The sequence below is a fragment of the Amblyomma americanum genome, chromosome 2 (genome assembly GCF_052857255.1).
Source record: "Amblyomma americanum isolate KBUSLIRL-KWMA chromosome 2, ASM5285725v1, whole genome shotgun sequence".
Lineage (NCBI taxonomy): Eukaryota > Metazoa > Arthropoda > Arachnida > Ixodida > Ixodidae > Amblyomma > Amblyomma americanum.
The window spans coordinates 205,169,521-205,193,300 of record NC_135498.1 but is presented as its reverse complement, the minus strand read 5'-3'; the positions used below and the strand labels follow the sequence as shown (position 1 = coordinate 205,193,300).

The following is a 23,780-nucleotide window of genomic DNA, read 5'->3' as shown; positions in this document are numbered from 1 at the left end:
AAAGACATTTTTCTTCAGAGCTCATAATCAAAGACAAATCCGAATTTTCAAGGAATACGCTTATAAATCGAGGTTGTGCGGCTTTTCCATGAGAAATATGTTATTAGCGTTCGGTTCATTGCGGCGCACAACATGACTTCTTCTTTCTTAGAGCCCTATTATAAGATCTGCAATTGTTGCACAAAGAAACATTTTACGAAGTTGCGTAATTGTGTTCTGATTTTGCACAGTTATTTAGTCGCGCACATGAACGCTCCCTATACGCAACATTTGGTCTCTTACGCTAAAGCACAATCGTTTTGCGTGTAGACTGCGAAATCATGCAACATCCGAGCGCGCATTTGAAATAAGCAGCAGCGCTTGAGCAGGACGACGTTAGTTCAGGTTGGGTTTCATAAAAATTCGTTATTAATGAGGCAGTTTCCTACCAGGATCTTGGCCGCTCACGTTTAAATAGTGTTCTCTAAACTGTTATCATGAAAAGCACCGCCGCGAAATCAAAATGTTAGCTGAAACTTTCCACAATACCATAATCTAAAGATAGTCCAAAACACCGCTATAAATTAGCTCCAGACAGTGCTAGTTTCCTTGTGGCGCATTCTTGTTTTGCGTTGGGAATTCCTATTTCTCAAAGATATCCTTCCGGTTAGAAATTTGGTGTAGTGCAATTTCATTACATCTCTCTGAGGTGGGTAAATTGAATAAAGTCATGCTTTACTTGAACTCAGCCGCCAAAAACGGTCGAGGAATTCATGCAGGAAGCCTGCACGATTGAGAAGACCCTCGACGTCCGAGCTCGGCAGTACAATCGTCCTTCCTCTGCCTGTGCAATCCGTTCGGACACGCCGGCCACCACCAGCGACAGCTTGCGGGAAGTTATCCGCGAAATCGTCCGAGAGGAGCTACGCCGAATACTGCCATCCTCCCCACAGCCACAAGCAGCGACTCTGATGGACGTGGTACGGGAAGAAGTGCAACAGGCACTTGACACCCCGACGGCCACAGAGTCCCAGGCCATGACCTACGCCGCTGCAGTAAGGACTGCCCAGCCCCAACGACAACCCCCATGTCCTCCCCGAGATGAGCCACTTGTTCCACAACGCCGCCTACCAGCCCACGCCCACCCAGCCTATGACCGACGCTCAAGCCCCAGGAAATGCGACGCCTGGAGGACTTCCGACAACCGGTCGTTGTGCTTCCATTGCAGTGAGGCCGGCCATATTCTTCGTCACTACCCGTACCGACGTATCGGTCTTCGAGGATTTGCCATTAACGCCCCACGACCAGGCTTCGGGCAACGTCCGCAGGAAATCGACGAGTACCTGCGTCGAGAAGAGTACACGCCGAACCGCTTCTCGCGCTCACCAGCGCCGTCAACCTCGCGGTTTGCGTCGCCACGCCGCAGCTACGCAGCCGCGGTACGAGGAAGGTCTCTCAGCCCCCGTAGGGGAAACTGAAGGCAGCAACCTCTGGAGGTGAGGTTGCTCAAGAGCGAAACGCCGAAGATCCTCCACCGACCACGCCCCATGAAGACGCTGCACCCGCGACGCCGCATGAAGAACCGGCACTCGCTGCACCGACGCCGCACACAATGAGAACCCCGACCACGACGCAGGCTGCCTTGAAAACGATGCCGCCACCCAGAAGACCTTCGACCACACGCCCCACCCGCGACTCGCATACGCGACGAAGCCGTGACCCGACGCCAAGAGCGACGTGCAATGCAAGAGCCAGGACCTCTGACTTAGATGTGACTATTGACGGCCGGAAAGTTACCGCTGTAGTCGACACAGCAGCCGATTACTCTGTGATGAATGGAACATTCGCTGCGCAGCTCAGAAAAGTCACAACGGCTTGGGACGGCCCACAAATTTGCACCGCTGGGGGCCACCTCATTACGCCATCAGGACGATGCACAGCGCGAGTGACTGTCAAAGGACATACCTATCCTGCGACCTTTGTTGTGCTACCGCAATGCTCCCGCGAAGTGATCTTGGGTATGGATTTCCTTAATGAGCATCAGGCGATCATCGACCTGCGATCCAAGCTGATCACGCTTTCGACGGACGAAGCCATCGCTTCGATGAAAACTCGGGAAAATCACGTTGCCCTAAGTGTCCTGGAAGAAGAAATGAGCGTCCCGCCCCGTTCAAGCGTTATCGTGACCATAGGCGCCACGAAAGCCATAAACACTGAAGCCATCATCGAGGGGAACATGCAGTTGGTACTAGACCGAGGAATCAGCATCGCAAGAGGCATCGCACATTTCCGCAATGGCCAGGCCGAAGTACTGCTGACTAACTTCAGCGAAGAATACCGGCATATTAACAGAGGAACGACGATTGCTTTCTACGACGAAATATCTGACGTACGAGATTCCTTCGCCCTCTCCGACCCCTCCGCAGAAGATCCGCCTGACCAAGAGAACTCGCCCACTTTCGACATCAACCCAGCCCTGCACCGGAACAGACAAGACCAGATCCGCAATCTGCTTCAAAACTACAGTGAGTGCTTTTCGACATCGCCGAAGGTGCGACAGACGCCAATTGCCAAGCATCGCATTATAACGGATCAACACGTCCGACCTCTCCGTCAAAGCCCCTACCGTGTGTCTCCGCGAGAACGACAAGCCATCCGGGACCAAGTCGAAGAAATGCTTCGTGACGACGTCATCCAGCCTTCAAACAGCCCATGGGCGGCACCGGTTGTTCTAGTGAGAAAGAAAGACGGCGCAATTCGATTCTGCGTGGATTACCGCCGCTTGAACAACATAACAAAGAAGGACGTCTACCCCCTCCCCCGCATCGACGACACACTGGACCGCCTCTGCAACGCCAAATATTTCTCATCGATGGACCTCAAGAGCGGCTACTGGCAAATTGAGGTCGACGAAAGAGATCGCGAGAAGACAGCATTCATAACTCCGGATGGGCTGTTTGAGTTCAAGGTGATGCCATTTGGTCTCTGTTCCGCACCAGCGACGTTTCAGCGAGTAATGGATACAGTGCTGGCAGGCCTGAAGTGGCAGATTTGTCTGGTATATTTAGATGACGTCGTTGTCTTCCCCTCGAACTTTGAAGAGCACCTCAAAAGACTTCGAACAGTACTAGACGCAATCAAGTCGTCTGGCCTAACCTTGAAAGCATAGAAATGCCACTTTGCCTACGAAGAGCTGCTGTTTCTAGGCCACATCGTTAGCAAGGAAGGAGTACGCCCAGACCCGCAGAAAACAGCCGCTATTGAACAGTTTCATCCGCCGGCCGATAAGAAAGCAGTGCGCAGATTTCTCGGACTATGCGCATATTACCGACGATTTGTGAAAAACTTTTCGCGCATCGCCGAGCCCCTGACCCAACTGACGAAGGCAGACGTGCCGTTTAAATGGGAAGCGCCGCAAGCAGAAGCCTTCAAGGAACTTCAGCGTCGTTTACAGTCCCCACCGATCCTTGCGCATTTTGATGAAAACGCCGATACTGAAGTTCATACCGACGCAAGCAGCGTGGGACTAGGCGCCGTTCTCGTTCAAAAAAGTGACGGGCTGGAGAAGGTCATCGCATACGCTAGCCGTTCCCTTTCCAAGGCCGAGGCTAACTATTCGACCACTGAGAAGGAGTGCCTTGCCATCATCTGGGCTACGTCGAAATTCCGCCCCTACCTCTACGGACGGCCGTTCAAGGTGGTCAGCGACCACCACGCGCTCTGCTGGCTTGCCAATTTGAAGGATCCCTCTGGCCGACTCGCTCGATGGAGTCTGCGTCTCCAGGAGTTTGACGTCACCGTCGTTTACAAGTCCGGACGCAAGCACACTGACGCCGATTGCCTCTCACGAGCCCCTGTAGATGCACCGCCGCTGGACGACGATGAGGACGCCTTCCTGGGACCCATCAGCGCAAGCTCTTTTGCTCAGCAGCAACGCTCGGACCCCAACCTAAAAGGCCTCATCGAGTACCTGGAAGGCAAAGTTTCTTCACCCCCCGCTTCATTCAAGCGAGGACTCTCTTCTTTCTGTGTGCAGAATGAGGTCCTTGTGAAGAAGAACTTTACAGCGAACAAAACAGCCTACCTCCTTGTTGTACCTACTTGTCTCCGCGAAGAAGTTCTACAGGCTTCACATGACGAGCCGACAGCTGGACATCTCGGGTTTACTCGCACCCTCCGCCGCATTCAAGACAAGTATTACTGGCCCCGACTGTCTGCCGATGTCGCACACTATGTGAAAACATGCCGAGATTGTCAGCGACGAAAGACTCCTCCCACACGACCAGCAGGATTTCTGAACCCCATTGAACCTCCCTCAAGACCCTTTCAGCAGATTGGCATGGACTTGCTTGGCCCTTTTCCAACGTCAACATCTGGAAATAAGTGGATCATCATAGCGACCGACTACCTGACCCGCTACGCCGAGGCGAAAGCCCTACCGAACGGAACAGAAGCAGAAGTGGCCAAATTTTTCGTGGAGTGCATTCTTCTTCGACACGGCGCCCCCGATGTGCTCATCACGGACAGAGGAACAGCATTTACGGCGGAACTCACGCAAGCCATCCTGCGCTACAGCCAAATCAGCCACCGGAGGACAACTGCATACCATCCACAGACCAACGGACTGACCGAGCGCCTGAACAAAACCATCGCCGATATGCTCGCTATGTATGTCGATGCCGAACATAAAACCTGGGATGTCATCCTGCCTTACGTCGTCTTCGCTTACAACACCGCAGTGCAGGAGACCACCCAGATGACGCCTTTTAGGCTCGTCCATGGCAGGGATGCCACGACCACGCTAGACGCCATGCTGCCCAACGTTACAGAAGAAGAGAACGTCGGCGTTGCCGCCTACCTTCAACGCGCAGAAGAAGCTCGAAGGCTTGCCCGATTACGGATCAAAGATCAGCAGCGGTCCGACGCCAGACGCTACAACCTACGAAGACGCAACGCGGAATACAAGCCAGGAGACCAAGTCTGGGTGTGGACACCCTTTCGCCGCCGTGGATTGAGTGAAAAGCTTTTGCGCCGCTATTTCGGTCCGTACAAGGTTCTTCGTCGGCTGGGTGAACTGGATTATGAAGTCATCCCTGACGCAATGACTGCATCCCAGCGACGCCGCGTACGACCAGAAGTTGTCCATGTAGTCCGTCTGAAGCCGTATTATGCGCGCTAAAGGCCGCTGCATTTCCATGCTCTATTTTCGCAAGATCCGTTTTTTTCCCTTACTAGTCGCATTATTTGTTTTAATGCATCGGGTCGATGCTTCTTTGAGAGGGGAGTAATGCCGCGAATATTTCCAGTGTTTGTTCGTTTTTCAAATCTGCCGCGACACCACCTTATCGCTTTGTTTGCGACGCAAGAAGCGACTAGATTTATCTCGATTGATCGCAGCCAGGCAAAGCTGATTCTACGTTGTTCCGGAATGTTCTATTAACTTTGCGCCCTTTATCTAGAATGTTCGCTATCAGCTTTAAATTGAGCACGGCCGACAGCGGCGGGCATTCTGTTCGACGACCGCCGAGCACGCTTGTCGCTTCGCCGCCGCCGAGTGATTCAGTCCATTTTGGGTGCAAGTCAGCCCAATAAACAGTTCTTTTAGAAGATCCTTTCGTCCGTATTCATCGCTGCTTCGACTGCCGTCACCACTACGTGACAATATTTACATAAAAAGGGGCCCAGTGAAACTTAATACGATTTTGAATGTTTTCCGTTCAGCCGCTCTGCATTTCCACCCTCATCCAGTGATGTCAAGGGGCACTTAACTTACTTATTTTGGATGTCACCAAGCCCAGTGGTTGTTCACAGGAACAACCAGTGCTTTCGAGCGACGGTAATGCCATCAAAATGCAGTTGTCCAGTTTGCCTGTTCGACCCTCACTTCAAATGCACTTCAGCGTTGGCGCAATCGAGACCAGAACTTTTTGTTCAAAATCACTTTAAAGTAATTATTGACGCTACGCACCGTTTTTTAGTTCATTCTGGTTATTACTAGGTCCCTAGGCATTTTCGGCGAAAAAAAACGGACAGCCAAAAGTATTGTTTCTGTGCCCCTTTTAGCACTTCTCGGCAAAATTAAGAGGTGCAACACATTTACTTACCATACCCAGCAATTCTGGACAAAAGGAATTTTGAGCAGGATATCATTTATGAACGCTATTTTTCTGGTACAATTTAATATTTTGCTGCAACAATCAATATATCCGGAGATCACCTGACGGCAGTTTTGTATTTTTTTATTAACGTTTTTTCTGTCGTCAAAAGCGTTTTCCATTGGTTTTCTAAGGCAGTCTTAACTACTTCATTCGATCGGTGGAAATGCCTTAAAAGAGAGATCTTGCTACATATCAGATGAATGAACCATTGCATTCAATATTTCTATAACAGGGTCTTACAATTTCCCAATTTTCAAACCTTTCCTCGATAATGCTTGACATGTCAATGAACCGGTGTGCGCACTTGAGCTGCCCAGTTAGTAAAAACTTGTTTTGTATGGGAAAATTCAAAGCCGAGGATAAAAACAGCCGAGAGATAATAGCGTGCTCACTGTCCTCATTATCTTCGACCTCTGTTTTCTTGCTCCTAATTCATTAATCGAACCACGAGCAAGAAACTGCAAAATTAAAAAAATAATCACGCAAGCGCGCAGAAGTACAACCAGTCAGATGTCCCTAAAACCTAATAAAACCATCTTTTATATCAGCGATGTCTATCTTACATGCAAGAGCACTGCAATAAATGCTAAAGTGCTAACGTATAAACGAAGATTGACGAAGTTCGTTAACCGCGCGGAAAAGATCAAAAAGAGGGTGGAAATGATGTACAACCTCTGCAGAAATCCCAGTCGTGTCCTTCGGCGCTTGATACTGAATGCTCAGCTCATCTGATGTAAAAAAAAAGGGTTTTAACTTAGTTAATTCGATAAGGACGTGCGAAAGCACTTGAGGCAACACTGCCTCAAAGGCCACCGCATGCGACATGTTATCGTCAGCCCCTATCGGCACCTACGCGGGGGAAGGCGGGCAGGTGGTTCCGCGTGGGGTGGGGAGACGCTCATGAAGCAGCTGCGCAAAGCCTCCGCAGCGCTCCGTAAAAGGTTGAGGCTTCACGCATAGCTCAGGTTTTTCAGCTTTGCTAGTGAAGTAGTGCTTTCGCAGTGCAAAGAAAGCTCATATTTCCGGATAGTGAATTCCCTATGCTGATAACTGCCCTGTAAAAGGAAGACTCATAGCTTAAGCAGCATCAGCTTTTCCAGAATATTCACTTGCAAAATAAGGAAACGGAGAGCATAGAAAGAACGGGAGAACAGATAAGAAACTTTGAAACATCTTCCTCTTGTCCATCTCGGTTGTGGTTCAACTTTCTCGTTGCCGTGGGAAAACAAGCTCGAGAGCGAACCCTCCTCCGAGATCCTGTGATGAGTGAAAGTTAGCATTCCAGCGCATGCTCCGCAGTAGGCTGACTGTGCCCTTACAGTCGCAATACACAGAAGCCTTCGACTAGAGCCGCTTTGTTTACCTCCCTGGCAGCGATAGCTTTTCAGGATCATGTGAAATTGTCCAATGGCTCAGTTTTCTCAAACGAAACTTTGTTTTTCCGGGTTGTAAACGATGCGTCCAGATAGAGAAATTCCCTTTTCACCACGTCTAGCAATAAACGGTGCATGCATGGAGGCTTTAGCGTACTCATCGATACCAATACTCTTCAAATTTGGCGCACTGCCGTAGCTTCCCGCGTGCGCTCTCATGTGCTCCTTTATGGCAACGTTATATGATTGTTCTGAATTTTAAAGTGACCTCAGAAAGAACCTTCTTCGAGCCATAGCAATCGCCATTCCGTCGCCACGATCACGATGTTTTCAAGAAACGCGATTCAGGTCGATGCCGAAAATGGCTATTTAAAGCTGAAGTTAGATCGTGGTCATCTTTTCGTAATATAGCATTCACCTCGTATTCACGTGGTACTGCGTTAGATTCTCGTGGTGCAGCATCCGTATTGAATGCAAAAGATATTGGGTCGCATCCATATTCCGCCGCAGTCCGCTGCAGAGAGCAATTTTATAATGAAGACAAGTATCTCCAATCCGATGATCGATGTTATATCAGAGAAACGCTCGCAGAACGTGCTACGAAGCTAACAGCGAATGCCATACGCAAACACTGGTATCTACATCAGCCTCTAACGATGCTGTAGCGTCGTTGTGCTTCTGCGTGCGGTTTCACAATCCCGCCTGCGGTCAGTTTGCTAACGTGAAAGTAATGTTTATTAAGAGAAAAGCTGCGGTACCTGAACATTTGGAAGGTTGCATACATTTACTCTGTCACGTGTCGTCAAAATAATTCAGAGAAAATTTTGTTATGATGGACAGCACATAGGCAATTTCTTTTAAACCTCAACGCACCAGAATTCAGAGCTACTATGCCATTAAATTCATATGTGCCATCGGCAGGAAGGAAACCTCAGGAATTGCAGTGAGCCCATGATGCCGCCGCAGGCAGTTGGTGGCCTTACTAGCGTCAGTAAGCGTCTTGCACTTTTCTGATATTTCAACGCGCTTAACGTTTTGCAGAGCGGGAGACACAACAACAACACTAGCACAGAGTGTGATATTAAAACTCGTTTTAATGGTAGAAACAGGTGATCTTTTATACCCAAGATGTGAGAATCATCAGTGACAAACAAAAAAACGAAAGAACATATCGGTATGCGCAATAGTAATCAGATCCACTCAACAGACTTATCGCGATAGCTTAAGCATGTGAACTTCTTCCTCAGACAACAATAGACACATTGCTGATACACGTGTCGGCCCCACAGGATTTGATTTCAAAAGATTCTGCGAGCTCTCTTTCTCTTTTGTTTTTGGAATTCGAAATTATCGTGTTCTTTCGAACAGAGGCTTGCATTTTTTGCAGCGATCGCAATGAGTCGCCAGCTTTCCTGGGTGCGTGATGGAGTTACAGTTGGTAGCGTGCTCGCTTAGCTTTTTGCTTATGGAACGGCCCGTTTGGCCAGCATACACACTAAACACGAATGACATGAGATGGGAGGTTTATCGGTGTTCATCCGCTTTAAAACACCGCATCGCCAGACGAGAACACCGGTAGAACGGTGCACATGATATCATAAACACCGAAGCAACACCAGCTAGAACTGACGGTGTGCTAACGAGGCCCGCAATCGTTCATCAGCCGTCTCTAACGGAGTGGTTGTCGCCATGCGGAACCTTCCGAACGGTGTGGAAATAAACACCGTACGGCAACTGAGACGGAGCGAGGTCGAATTCCTGCTACTCTTCAAAAGAACGCGCCAGTGGAACTGTGTACTTTTATGTGTTTCGCTTATTTCCGGAACGAAGCAGCAAGTTTTGTTTTCGGTCGAGATGCAATCGACAGCAGGCGGCGCAAAGGATCAGAAGACGGCGAGAGAGTCGTGAGTACGGACGCTGAGTCTGTGAGCGACGTAGGCGCTAGGCCTAGCAGTGCAGCGGAGCCGTCTCGGATTGCGTCGCAGAATTGAGCACGGCGGGTTGTCTGCAGCCTCTCTTGGAACGTATATACGGATATCGTGAGCGGCGACTTCGCGCTTGACACTGCTGATTTTCGATGCGCGACGGAGAAAGGAAAGATGGATGCCTAACCGAGTTCACCGAAATGGATATCGTAAACGACGGCTGAGCTTGCCCCTCGCTCTGGTTTGCGAATGGCGGTATGGCGCCGTTGTGAGCGAATTGAGACAAGCGCTGGCTTTGCCGCGCCCTTGGCCAGCGGGAGAGAAATGTCTACCTGACACTGCTGCCCGGAAGGATATTTTTGAATTCCTGCCGTCTCACATCTGCCTCGCCTTCATGGTAAGTGATTTTGCGTCTTAAATATCGTTGTACGATAAAGACGTCAGCAGGCTTGTGTGGAGCGCTGGAGCACTGTGCTGCGGAATGGAGCAAAACATTAGCGCAGTTTTCTTAACGACGCGCTGCCAGTGTATGGGTTGTTTTATATGACTATGCGCCAGCGCTTGAGCACCTGCATTGTCAGTCAATCCCACTGCCTGCGTTATAAGTTCGCCTTCATTCCGCAAAGCACCGCACGAGCGCTCTGTACAAGTCTGCTTGCCTCGCTTTGACACCGTCGGAGGCGGACGCTTTTTTTCGGAGCTCCAGCGACTACGTCTGAAGCTAAGTGCCTTTTGGTTTTTGCGCTTGTACATGCTTTCGGGCAGTAGTTTTAAACCGAGTTAAGGGTAGAAAGGCTAGCGGAAGTGTGTGTGCCGAAGGTTTTTGCGTAGAAATTTTGGAAGGCTTTTTTACCTTGCGTATTGCTGAAAGTTTTTGGTGTAGGATTTTTGGCGGGCGTTTACGTTGCGTAGTGCCGAAGGTTTTTGTGTAGGAATTTTGGTGGGCTTTTACGTTGTGTAGTGCCGAATGTTTTTTGTGTAGGAATTTTGGCGGGCTTTTACGTTGCGCAGTGCCGAAGGTTTTTGTGCAGGAGTTTTAGCGGGCTCTTACGTTGACTAGTGCCGAAGGTTTCTTCTCTAGGAATTTTGGCGGGCTTTTACGTTGCGTAGCGCCGAAGTTTTGTGTAATATTCTTGGCGGGTTTTTACGCATAGAAATTTTGGCGGGCTTTCACAAGGCGTAGTCGGCCGGACGATGGGTCGGCAAGCTAGGAAAGTTAAGGAGGACAAGGACGGGGAGTTAGTACAGTGCCAGGAGTGCGACCGTTGGTGTTACTTAGATGAGACAGGGTTCGGGAGATTAGCCGAGGCGGGTGAGGCTAGCTTCGTGTGTAAGATGTGCAAGCGGTTTGGGGACGCCGTTCATGCGTTAAAAGGGAAATGGGAAGCTGGGTTTAATGCACTTAATGCGGACCGGACCGGCAGGTCGAACGAGAGGATCGGATTAAGCTGGAAGCTCAGGTCGCCGATTTGATTAAAAAGGAGGAGAATAATGCCGCCCTGTTGAAGCGAATGGTGGGCGAGATTAAAGAAGAGCGGGAAAAGCGGACCCAGCTAGAAAAACAGGTTGAAGCGCTCAGGTCGCGGCCGGCTGGGCACCCCAGTTCGGAGAAGTGTCAGGTGGGGGACGAGGCTCGTCGATCGTACAGTGCTGTAGTGCAGCGAGCATTGAGTGAGAAAAATGCGACCGAAATGAAAAAGGTTAAAGCGGGCATGGAAACTCGCGACAATAGCGTACAGCGGCAGGAGAGTCAGCTAGAGCGATCCGGAGGCCAACAGATGGAATTAGGAAGCGAACGTTTGGGCCACAGGAGAGTTCTGGTGGTCGGGGACTCGAATGTAGCGAGGGTTGAGGGAGGCGTTCTGACGGCAGTGAAGGCAGACAGGCGGGTGCAGGTGGAGGCTCAGTCGGGAAAGTGCATGGTGGATGCAATGGCCAGAGCCCGGGAGGTGGTGGTGGGCAGGCAGCATGGATGGCGAACACCTTGTGGTCATCCATGCTGGTCTCAATGATGTACTGCAGGGGAGGAGCCAGAATCTTGAGACGCAGTTGGAGGTGGGGATGCGTAGGCTTAGAGAGGCCTCTGAGAGTGTGCATGTGACCATATGCACAATCCCAGAGGTCCAGAGGCAGGCTCGCGAAACGGAAAGGAGGGTCGTGGAGACTAATCGGGTAATTAGGCTATTGAGTCGACGACTAAGATACGAGGTGATGGAGGTCAACAGGGAAGTGTACGAGGTTAGGCCCCACCCTTTTGCACAGGATGGCATCCACTACGGTGGTGCCACTGGCAAGAAGGTGGGTAGTAGGATAGGTCGCCAGGCAACAGCTTTTTTGGGGGGACCCAGAGCTCTGAAGGAACCAGTGTAGAGAAGGAAGAATTAAGATCAAACGGACAATGGAACCATAGGGGAAGAAAGAGACGCAAGCGCCAGGGCCAAGTTAATTCAGATATAGGTTTCATTAACATGCAAGGTGGCAGGAATAGACTGAAATGGGAGGAAATAGAAGAACAGTTAAGACAGGAGGAATTAATGGTATATGGTTTAGCGGAAACACATCTTAGAGACATGGAGCAACCACCCTGTAACCCAGACTACGCATGGGAATATTGCAATAGAACAGAGGGCAGCAGAAAGGGAGGTGGAATTGGGGCATTCATTAATAAAAGTACGAATTTTCAAAGGGTTAGACTGGGATGCAGGGAACATTTATGGCTAAAAGGAACAGTGGCAGGCAAGCAAACACTCCTTGGCTTTGTATACCTGTGGACAGGGGTTAATGCCAAAGAGGAAAACAGGAAATTGTTAGAATGTATTGCAAGCGACATTGAGGAGCTAGGAGGACAGGGCGAGATAATTATATTAGGCGACATGAATGCACACATAGAAGACCTGGATGGGTACACGGATTCGACAGGAAGCATGCTGCAGGACATGTGTGACAGGCATGATTTAGTTGTATGCAACAGCACCGAGAAGTGTGAAGGGCTCATAACATGGGAGGCGGGGAGTCTGCACTCGACGATAGAATATGCACTAATGTCACAGAGGATGTATAACAGATTAGGGGTAATGAGCATAGATGAAGATGGTTCCAGAAGTCTAGGTAGTGACCACAAGCGTATCAAGTTGAGCTTCAGAAGAAAAAGCAATGTAGGACTGAATCAAGATAAACAATCAGGGGGAAATTTTTACTCAGAAAAGCAATTGGAAGTAGCAGCCAAAGAAATCGAGAAAGTAATTTTTGAGGATAGTGAAACAGAATGGACTTATACCAAATTAACTCGATTACTGGAGCTAGAGCTAGCTAAGGTGCGAGTAAAGCTAAAAGGGAAAAGATGCAAACCCAAGAGTTGGTGGGATGAGGAGGTCAAGAGGGCAATAGAAAAGCGCAAGGAAGCATCCAGGGAACACAGATATTCCAAGAAGAGGGGGGAACCAAAACCCGAAGTAGACAGAAAATGGGATACCTTCTTAAAGTGTAGAAGGGACGCATCCTATTTGATTAATGAGAAAATTAGAAGAAAGGGTGCCCAATGGATGTCAAAAGTAAATAAAAAGGATAGAAAAGCAGCCCAAAAATTCTGGAAACATCTAAATGCAATGAGTAATAAAACTAGGCTAGAACAAAGGTTTACTGTTACAGATGAGGGTATTCGACTAGAAGGGGATGAAGCAATAAAACACATAGGAACAAGGATGACGGAAAAATTTTCAGCAAAGCACGTGTTACATAATTTATCGAAGGAGGATAGACCGGTTACAGCAATAGCTTTACTTGAGCAAGGAGAGTGGGAAAGGGCAGAGAAGAAGGTTCCTAGTGGCACATCAACAGGACCAGATGGTATCCCGATTATGTTGATAAAGAAGTTAGGACCAAAATCCAAGCAAACATTAATACAGGTAGTGAACAAAATGATAGTGGATGAGAAAGTCCCCGATGAATGGCGATTAAGTAGAATGAACATGATATATAAGGGAAAGGGGGACAAAGCAGACGTAAGTAACTATCGCCCCATAACAGTGACGTCTGTGGTTTACAGGGTGGTGATGCAAATTATAAAGGATAGACTGCAGGCTTGGGTGGAGAACGAGGGGGTGCTAGGGGAACTACAGAATGGGTTCCGGAAACAAAGGAGGTTGGAGGACAATCTATTTTCATTGACACAGTGTATAGAAATTGCGGAAAAGGAACATAGGCCCTTATTGCTAGCATTTCTGGATATTAGGGGAGCCTATGACAACGTTACTCAGGAGCATTTGTGGGACATATTGGGCACATTGGATGTGGAAAATGGAGTAATTAATCTTTTAAAAGATATATATAGAGGTAACAGAGTGCTCATAAAATGGGAAAAAAATGTATCAGGGCCTGTAGAGATACAGCGGGGGCTTAGACAAGGATGTCCTCTGTCCCCTTTGTTGTTCATGTTGTACCTGCAAGGTTTGGAGGCCAAGCTAGAGGGGAGCGGACTAGGTTTCAACCTATCTTTTTTCAAGCAAGGGGAATTGATTAAACAGACATTACCGGGACTAATATATGCGGACGATATAGTGATAATGGCTGACAACAAGGAAGACCTGCAGAAGTTGTTAGACATATGTAGTACAGAGGGAGATAGATTAGGCTTCAAGTATAGTAAGGAAAAATCTGCAGTCATGACATTTAATGAAGAGGGCGGCGAGCATAGAATACAGGAGTTCGTGCTAAAGGTAGTGAATGAGTACAAGTATCTTGGGGTGTGGATAAATAACAGTGCTGATTATCTGACAGAGCATGAAAAATATGTAATGAATAAAGCTAGTAGGAATGCAGCTGTCATGAAAAATAGGGAACTGTGGAATTACAATAGGTATGAGGTGGTAAGAGGGATCTGGAAAGGGGTGATGGTCCCTAGCCTGACCTTCGGGAATGCGGTCCTGTGTATGAGGCCAGATGTTCAAGCAAGGCTGGAAATTAGGCAACGGGGAGTAGGGAGGTTAGCTTTGGGAGCACATGGCAATACACCAAATCAGGGGGTACAGGGTGATATGGGATGGGCGTCTTTCGAGAGCAGAGAGGCTAGCAGTAAGATAGCATATGAGGAACGATTGAGAAGGATGGAGGAAAAGCGGTGGGCTAGGAAAGTTTTCAGATACCTGTATATAAAGAATGTTGACACGAAATGGAGAAAGCGAACTAGAAAATTGACAAGCAAATATCTGGACAGCAGTAAGGGGGCAAATCAGCAATTATCGGTTAAGAAAAAGGTTAAAGGAACACAGAGAGCTTTGTGGAAAACAGGGATGCTGACGAAATCGGCACTAGAAACATACCGGACCTTTAAACAGGAAATTGTCAAAGAAAATATCTATGATAATTGTAGGGGAAGTTCTTTGTTGTTTGAGGCCAGGACTGGAGTTTTGCGGACTAAGAAGTATAGAGTCAGGTACCAGGAGATAGACACTTTGTGCATTGCGTGCGGAAAGGAGGAGGAAACGGCTGAACACTTGATACTTTTCTGTAAAGGGCTTCACCCTACAGTGGAAGGCAGCGGGGCTGACTTACCCAAGGCATTGGGGTTTAGGGATAGTGAAGGGAATGTGGATTTTAAGAGGTTAGAAGTAACCAAGCGAAGGTTATCTTATTGGTGGCTAAAAGCAAGACAGGAGTAAAATTTCACAAGACATGGCTAGGTGGCTTGAGCCACCGCCCGATGTAAAGGGTTCAGCCGTATCCATCCATCCATCCATCCATCCTGCGTCTGCACGGAAGTACACCTTGCAAGCGGTTGTAGGTTTTCGGCATTTTTATTTCAGTGCCTTCCGAAGCATTTGTGTAATAGTAATTTGGATATGTGCAGCATTTTCGGCCGCTCTTAATTTCATGTATGTTCGCAGAACGAGGTATGCGGCATCGCTATTAACATAAAAAATCAGGCTGCTTTTTCTAAAATGCCATGGTTCCCCACAAAAAACATAATTTTGCATATCATGCGCGTCACAGCAAATGAATGTGCTCAAAGCTTCTGGAGTGCATACTTGTATTCTGCCGTCATAAATTCGGCCGCCACATTTAGAATTCCAATCCGATTACTTGTTGCTTTTAGCACAACGGTGCAACCACTTTGTCACTGGAACACGATTGAAAGCGAGAAAGAAACGGCTGTCAGATCTTGCCTTATGTTCTGCGGTTCGTTGCGGCATAACTTCGATGTGTGCAGTATAAACGTGCTGTCACTATTTGTGAAAATATAACAGCTGCTTTAATTTCAAAGCATCACATACTTCATTGCCTTGCTCACCTGTCATTATTGGAGTCAGTAATTCGAACGACATACATTTTTTTCATAATGATTTGTTTGGTATCAAACCTGACTGGACATTGTTCTATACAGGTTCTAATCTATGAAGAACTCCTAGGTTGTATCAGTTTAATCTACAAGCAGTACCGAGCAGTTCACAGTTAAGTTGCAAAGAAAGATGCCCCCAGCAACACTTGTAGGTATTTTTGTGCAAATTATTGGTGGACATAGGCAGGAACTGAAATTTTTGTACAAAAATAGAAGCTCAGTATTTATCTGAGCATCTGATGAATACTTTTTAGGCACAGGATTTACTCAAATTTAGGCATTGAAGTCACGAGCCTTAGCAAAGCTTGGGTTTTGTGATTTTTTTACGATGGGGCTGGCACAAAGCCCTGGTTTTTCGTTATCTTGCAAAAAAGCCGGGATGCAAACAGTGACAGTAAGGAGCTGCTGACCCCCAAGTGATTTTGTTTAAAATTCAGGCATAGTTCCTTATTCAATTAAAAAAAAGACAATAGGAGGAATAAGGAGCCAGTGTAACTGCTGCAACTATGCTCAGTTCTGAAAATAGAGTACTTTCATGACTAAACCAGATACAGCGTACTGACACGCTGCTATTTTGGTATTTGCATTGCTACTGTCTCATTTTCACGCATTTTCACTACCACTCTTTTCAAATAACCAATAATCCAATGTTGAGACGGTTGTGGTTTCTTTAGACATGCACGAAACTATGGAGAGGCGATCACAATTACTCGCTTTTGCGACTGTGATTTTTTCATTTTATTGACAAATAGTAATGAGGTCTGGATACGGTGCAGCTATTTTTTATTTTCAGTTGGAAAAGAGTGTTTTTCGTTGTAGTCTTCGATGGCATCCAATCATTGTGGAGAGCTACTTCACAAGCTGTGTATAATGTAGATATACACTTTGAACAACACCATACCAGTTTTGTATTTTTAGGTCTTCATTATACACACGCAAGTATGATTCATGGGGAGTACTGATTGTTGCTTCCCGGGCTGTTATAGATGCCCAAAATATGATTCCCTAGAGCACATTTGCTTCGATCCTAAGCAAAAATTCCAGTAGTCGTCATATGTATTAAATGTCACGGATAAAGCAAGAGTGGTAGCTTTCGTGTGCAGCTGTACCTTTCGAATACGCACTTTGTATCACGCTACCTTATGAGCAGTGGCTCACCATTGTTTCTTTAGCCTCTAGTTCGATTACAGTTAGGCTGGTGCTGCACTGGCTGCAATTAAATAGATTTAGCAGCTCAGTTGTCTTATAGCTAGAACATGGTGTTCAAATCTTTGACAGGGAGGCCATTGCAGCGTTTTGTTTAACTTTTGCATAGTTGTGGCGGCTCACTAAATGTGATCATGGCTCTAAACGGCAAATTATATATACTGTCTCACCTCTGTAATATGGACACTTTGGTTTCCGAGCAAAATTCTCGCAAAGTGATTCATCCATACAAACGAATCGAGAATGAAAAAGTTTTGATACAAAACTTGCCACCAAGGTCTCCTGCACATAGTGGTGGGCAATGAAGTTGAAGCTAGACAGTTGATAGCTCCAAGTACATTAGCCTGGTTACCATAATCTTTAAAAATCGGTCAGTTACATGTTTGAACCTCATATTTCTTTGACTTTATTCTTGAAAAAATTGGGTTGAGCATGGTTTTTCTATGTAAAATTTCTCACTTTGAGGAGGGGAGGCCACCCCCTCATGAATTCATCCCTAGGATAGTGTTGTCATAATGTGCATTATGCTTAAATGCGATAGTATTTTTTGCACTTCTACAAGTGTTAGAAATGTCAGCGATATGTCGTTTTTAATTTTGCAGGAGCAAGCACTTACTGCATGCCTCCTCACCTATCAAGGCGCAGTTTTCCTGTTCATTGGCCATCACCCTTTAGTGAAAACTTCATCGCTTCTTTGGGGATTATGCTGTTTGCAGCCTTCTGGGTGTTCCGTTTGGAAAATCTAAAGAAGGCGCTCTGTCTGCTGACCTTTCTTGAGAGTGCTTTTAGATACTTAGCTTAAACTAAACCACGATTCGATGGTTTTGAGCTCATCAGTTTTTAAAAACCACTTTGTCTTTCCTTCACAGCTGCCTCTTCTATCTGTCTGTACATGTTATACATGTCTACGTTTTTAGTAGTTTGGAATACTGGCAGTGGAACACAAACTGTGCTGCTATAACTTATCAATGTTAGCATGATACAAGTTAGCCAGAGCGAAGAAAAAGGAAGACAATATCATCATGAATCTGTGAGAAAACTGATGTGTAGCCTTTGTCAAAAAGTACAGGGCCAAAGGGTTTGGCTTCTAAGCCGTGTAATAAGGCCTCTGAGCATCCATGGATGTCCGACATTCACGGTGGTCAGGGCAAGATTTTCTGTACGTTCAAGAGATCTGGAATGCTAGTGATGCACACTAAGGCTCAGAAGCGAATTCCTTGGGCTCTGAACTTCGACAAATGCTGTAATCGCATTATGTGGCAGCATGGAAAGACATGACAAACAGGAACAGCAGCATTTCGTTGACGCTAAGAATCATCACCCCACTGGTTTCTTTTCCCTGCATGGGCTAATCATGGTTTTTATCTTTTTGCATCTAGCTCGGAAAGCTTCCTGGTAGCTCTGTCAGCATTTTGTAATTTTTTTTTGTTTTAATAGACTTCCCGTTCTGCCGCATGACACATTTGCTAGCATTTATACATAACCTTTAATTAGAAAAAATAATGGTGATAATGGATTTGGTCAACAAATAAGTTTTCAAGCCAATATGTGCTTTGACACAGGTCTCCAGAAATTCAATTACTTATTTAATCACAAAGTTACTAGTCCTTAGTCTGATCAGTTGCCATGGGAACTTTTCTGGAATTTTCTTCACTTCGTCCTAAAGTGAAGGTGATGAATGCCTTTCTCCCGATCAAACAGAATGCGTCTCCTCAGCGCTTTGACCTTAGCCCATGTGTTTTTGCTTTGCTTGTGCGCACAGTCATGTAATACCAGGTTGACTAATTCCTTGTGTTTCAGCATTAGTCATTGTTAGCTAGATTGAAAAGCATGTGTGCATGTGTTTCTGTAATCTAATTTTTTCCATATAAGTTAGGAGTGCTGCATTTTATTTTCGACAGGCTCCTTCAAATGGGTGGCTAACATATCTTTCGGGGCACATAAACTTTCTCTAGAGCATAGGCCTCCATATATTGAGTGTAAAGTTTTGTTTTGTGTTCTTTTTATGTGATTGTGTGTTAAATTGAATGCATTGAATACGTTTTCTGAGGTTATGTTCATCCTATGTGTTTCTCAAGAACAAACACAAACATTAGAGGTTGTATACCTGTGATGTTTTACTGTAGATTTAGTGGGCTGCTTTACGATGTCTGTTTAGTATTTCTTTTACTGTAGTTTGTAATCTGCATCTTCAAGTTAGCCACTTGGAATTAGCCACTGGGAATTGTCTGGTGCATAATTTTTTTTAGCTAATCTTATCTGACAGCACCAGTTAGCCTGAAGTGTAGCAAAGAAGTTTTCAAGTCAACTCTACATTGTTTTTCAAGATTTGCTATTGTATCGTTTTGATTACTTTTAGGTGCTGATTTCAAGTTAGTCCCTATCTCTAATATCTGTCCAAGAATTGTGGTTTCAAAAGTTGTTTATTGTCTTCCATTTAAAAAAATAAAATTGTAATCTTCAGGTCTTTGTGACCTTTTCGTTACTTTACGCAGGCACTTCAATTTCTTTTCAATTGAATAAGCTTGACATGTTAAGCAGCCTTTTAATGCTGCTGGTGTTAATATTTCCGATATGTATATAGGTTAGTAACTGACATTTGTGATAATCCAGTGCTATTTGTTGCGGTGGTCTGTGTAATTCAGTATTTTAGAACATCCAATGGAATGATTAAGTCGCATGCACAAGTTAAATTGCGAACAGTGTTTTGAGGACGTGCTAGTAACAATGTTCTGTAAATTGCTTAAAACTGCAGTCTCGGAAAAAAAATGTCTAGCAAACTTACACAGCTACCTTGCACTATGAAGGTAAAATCCAAGAACTATATTTTTGTTCGAAAATAAAACCACGGAGCACAGGCTATATGCAATATTTTTGTGTAGTCCTTACGGCGAATTTTTCTCCTTTTATCGACTTTGAGGACTTATAGACTGGATGAAAATAGTGCTCGAAAAATAATTTCAATGCGCGAGTGGAGCACGGAATTCAAAATTTTCTTTAAAAAGGTCTAATATGGACTGCAAAAATAAGTGACAGTTATGAACAGATTTTAATGATACAATATACGAATGTATTCAATTTAAAAACTTCTAAAGGCAGAGAGACGGCAAATATTGTTTGTCCAATGTGGAGCTGCCCGCAAGTGGCTTGTGCACCATTCAGGTTCTTTAACTTCAGGGATTCGGTTTTTGGACCACAGTGAAGAGATGGTATACTTTTACGAGAAGAAAAATGTGTTGCAGGAATTTGCCTCGTAGATCCGTTACCACGGCCTTGTTTTCAGTTTCATTGCCTGTCGTCTCCCCAACTCTGCTTTTCTTGCCCCCATTGTGAACCACCCCGTCAAGATACTTTCAGCTAGCGCCGGAGCCATGGTTTGTAAATTTTTCTCAGAAGTGGACGTATACACAGCGGAGTCAGATTAAATACGTTTCCTTGCCGCCGCCGCCGCCGCTGGTCTCGTTTTGTTTCCGCGATGTACGGCAGTACGCTGCGACGTGACTGCGACGTCGTGTGTATGCATGGCGCCACGATTGTGCAACGCAGGCATCCAGGAGGAGGTGACGACAGCGGTCCGATGCACTTTGTATCCACCGTTCTTGCCCTGTTCCTTACAGTACTACTTCGTAAAGGCATGGACGGAACGGGGCTGGTTGTTATATCTCAACATTGAAGTTCGATTGGGCTTTGTTCATGATTACAAAGCGCATTCGAACCTGATTATTGTGATTAACGAACTAACGCCGTTCCGCCTATATAGTTAGCAGTTCTAGTAGCCTTGTAAGAAAGAGCAAAAATGCAATATAGAAAAACGGAGCGCTGTCATCACCTCCTCCTCCTAGATGCCGGCGTTGCGAAATCTTGGCGCCTGCATAAACACGAGACCGCAGCCACCGCTCAGCGTATCGCCGCGGTTGAAACCTCCCATTGCTAACCGGAAGTGCATCGTATTTTTTGGTGTAAAAATCCACCAAATATACTCCCATTGTCAACCGCAAGTGCTTCGTATTTTTTGGTGTAAAAATCCACCCAATCTGCTCCCGTCGCCAACCGTAAGACCTCCGTATTTTTTGGTGTTGAAATCTACCCCAAGTGTAACGGTGTATATCGAACCTCGATTTGGGAGGACGCTAGAGGACAAGCCAAAAACACCCATCTGGGTTGATTTGTGTTTACTGTGTACTTCATTCCGCAAGTGAACGGAATGACATAAACTACACCTGTGCCGCATTCGACGTGTTTTTTTCTCATGATTGATGCCGCAACGTGCATTGGGGCCTTACTGTGTTCATTTACTGTGGCGCATAAAGCTGATAGTTTTTAGGGGCCGTGAAAACCACAGGGACATCGTGCCTGCCCGCAATCTTCTTGAGACTGTGCGAAACTGTGTGCACGTAAGGGATATGGATCGGACGTGTGTTGTTCCTGGAACTATCCGAGCATTTTTTGTTTTTTCTTTACCTTTCAATAATTTAGAACGCTTTCGTAAATCGATGCCAGGAGGATACATGGGTACCCGCTATCCTTTAACCTCGTAATCTGTTGGTGCTCTACGTTCTGCACGCATGACTTCCTGATGTTGGTAATCATACACGCATTCGCGATGAACCTTTTAATTAACTTTGAGCTTCCGGAATCATATGTTAAAATTGCCATCTCTCCTTTAGCCTTGCACAGCTAACACACGTGATCTGCGCCCTCGTGAATTTCGAGGTCTAAAAATCTAATGAGAGATTGTTCCGGCAGTTAAAAGGTGAAGTTTAATCCCCTCAACGCCGTTTCAAACAGAGTGGTAACCAAGCTTGGGTTGAAAGAACTGCGTGCTTCCCCGGAAAAACAGCAAAAAATCGTCGACATAGCGGGAACAGACCCGCACTCCTAAGGCTTTCAGCTGATGCTTCAATGCCCTATTTCCGTTTGCCATGTATAGATCATACAGGATTGGCGCCAAAAAAGGAGGCGATGCAGATCCCAGAGCCCTGCTCGAAAAAGCTGTTTTCGTATTAGACAAACAGAGACTCCAAGTACTCTGAAGGAAGTCCTCGATAGCACTCGATAGCTTCCTCGACGGCGGCCACGGCAGCAGGTTTTGCTATGTTGTATTACATATCCTAAATGCCGACGGAGTGGCAAATCACGTTGCTGCCTTCTAGGATTTTAACGACGTTTTTCAATCGATGTATTCGGTACGGGCCGTTTACATCCAAAGAAGATAAGTGCAGTTGGAGGTATCGCGCCAAGGACCTTTGCCTGGCCTCTCGGTCTTCCACAATTCGCAAGCAGTTGCCATCTTTATGCGTCTTTTTTGTGTATAATGGTCGAACACAAAGATTTTCTTTTGATTTCACTTCCTTCACTGGGGCCTCCAGACCCGATTTTTCACAAAGACTAGCTGCCTCTCTTTTCTTGGTTTTCCCCGTTTCGACCCAGATGCTATTTTTCGAAGTTTTCGGAAATTGCCTCCTGTGCCTTGTGCAAAAACTATTGCTTTGTTAAACTCTCTCTCGTTCTGTAACAATTTAAGCGCGTTGAACCATCATGAACAACCTATTAGGCCCAATTTGCGCCATTTTTGCACTTTTCTATCTCGCACAGGCGTCCACAAAATTCCTCCTGGATGAGCGTCCAACGCAGCAGGCAACCGCAAGCTTGACAAAACTCTCCGCACACATTAAGAAGGTTCCGATCCCCTCGCAGGAGACTTCCTGTGATATGTCGTCCATGAAAGGTTCGTATCCTTTAGAAACACCATGAACAAGTTGCACGGGCCCAGAGATCTCTATCTGACAAAATATAATATCACTTTTTAGTTGTTGCGACATCATTCAGAATTCCTTATGCCTTTGCAAAGCCGCTAATAATATTAGGCACCTTTTTTTTCTATGCTCACACAGTTCTTACCAATAGGCATATGTTTGTTTTGCAGACAGATTCATCCTTAGTAATGCGGTCACTCATACATGCAGCAACAGAAAAGGCGAGATGTCTGCCACTGCGACATCTCAAATTACAGAACTTTGTGCTCGCAAGGCTGATGTTCGAGACGAGCGTTCAGTTGTCAAATTTTCTAAGCTTACAAGATTTGCTGTAATCGGGAACCAACTGGCCAAAAAATCCACCACTTTAAAGGTTTATTTTGCAAATATGAAGCGCATACAAAGGCGCAGAAAGAAAGAAAGAACAAAGAAAGAAAGACAGAAAAGAAAGAAAGGAAATAAGAAAGAGGAAGAAATAAAAAAATAAAGAAAGAGAGAAAGGAGGAAGAGAAAAGGAAAGAAAGAACTAAAGAAAGAAGAAAAGAAAGAAAGAGGTCCCTTTCGAGCAGTGTATTGAGACCTCTTAGTATTAAATGGAAAATAATGTAAAATCAGGGAGCTAAACCATTCAAGCGACAAATTTTATGCCACCAAATCATTGAAAAAATGAAAATATCAATGACAGAGGATCCTAAATTCAAAGCTAATGACACAATGTTATAGTAAAGATATGGTGCCCTAGGACATCGAGTTGGAGATGAAGTGAAATTCGCGTTCAAATGAGACTAGGATTACACTGTTTTATGCTAGGGAGGAAAACGCCCCGCCGCTTGAATGAGAAGACCGCAAACATTGCAATTCACTAGTTAGCAGCAACATGATAGAGTATCAAACCTTTCTGCGGAGAGAAGTTATTACGAGAATAGTTTCTTATTTCGGGTATGTGGCAGCTTCAGTGTTGCTGGCTGGCATAATATTGCATTAGCAATAAAACAACGTTTCGAATTAGCATTGAGATCAAACAAAGCACTTTTCATTCATTGTATTCC

The 23,780-nt window shown here is 45.9% G+C and overlaps 1 protein-coding gene across 1 annotated transcript in view; it reads left to right on the top strand.

Annotated features, from left to right (window-relative positions):
• The window catches only part of LOC144122111 (histone-lysine N-methyltransferase PRDM7-like), a 253,642-nt gene that overhangs the window by 71,617 nt on the left and 158,245 nt on the right, over positions 1 to 23,780 (top strand). Inside the window, exon 4 of the mRNA XM_077655632.1 lies at positions 22,571 to 22,703. Within this exon, the coding sequence (XP_077511758.1) occupies positions 22,571 to 22,703 (133 nt within the window). The remainder of the gene's footprint in view (positions 1 to 22,570; positions 22,704 to 23,780) is intronic.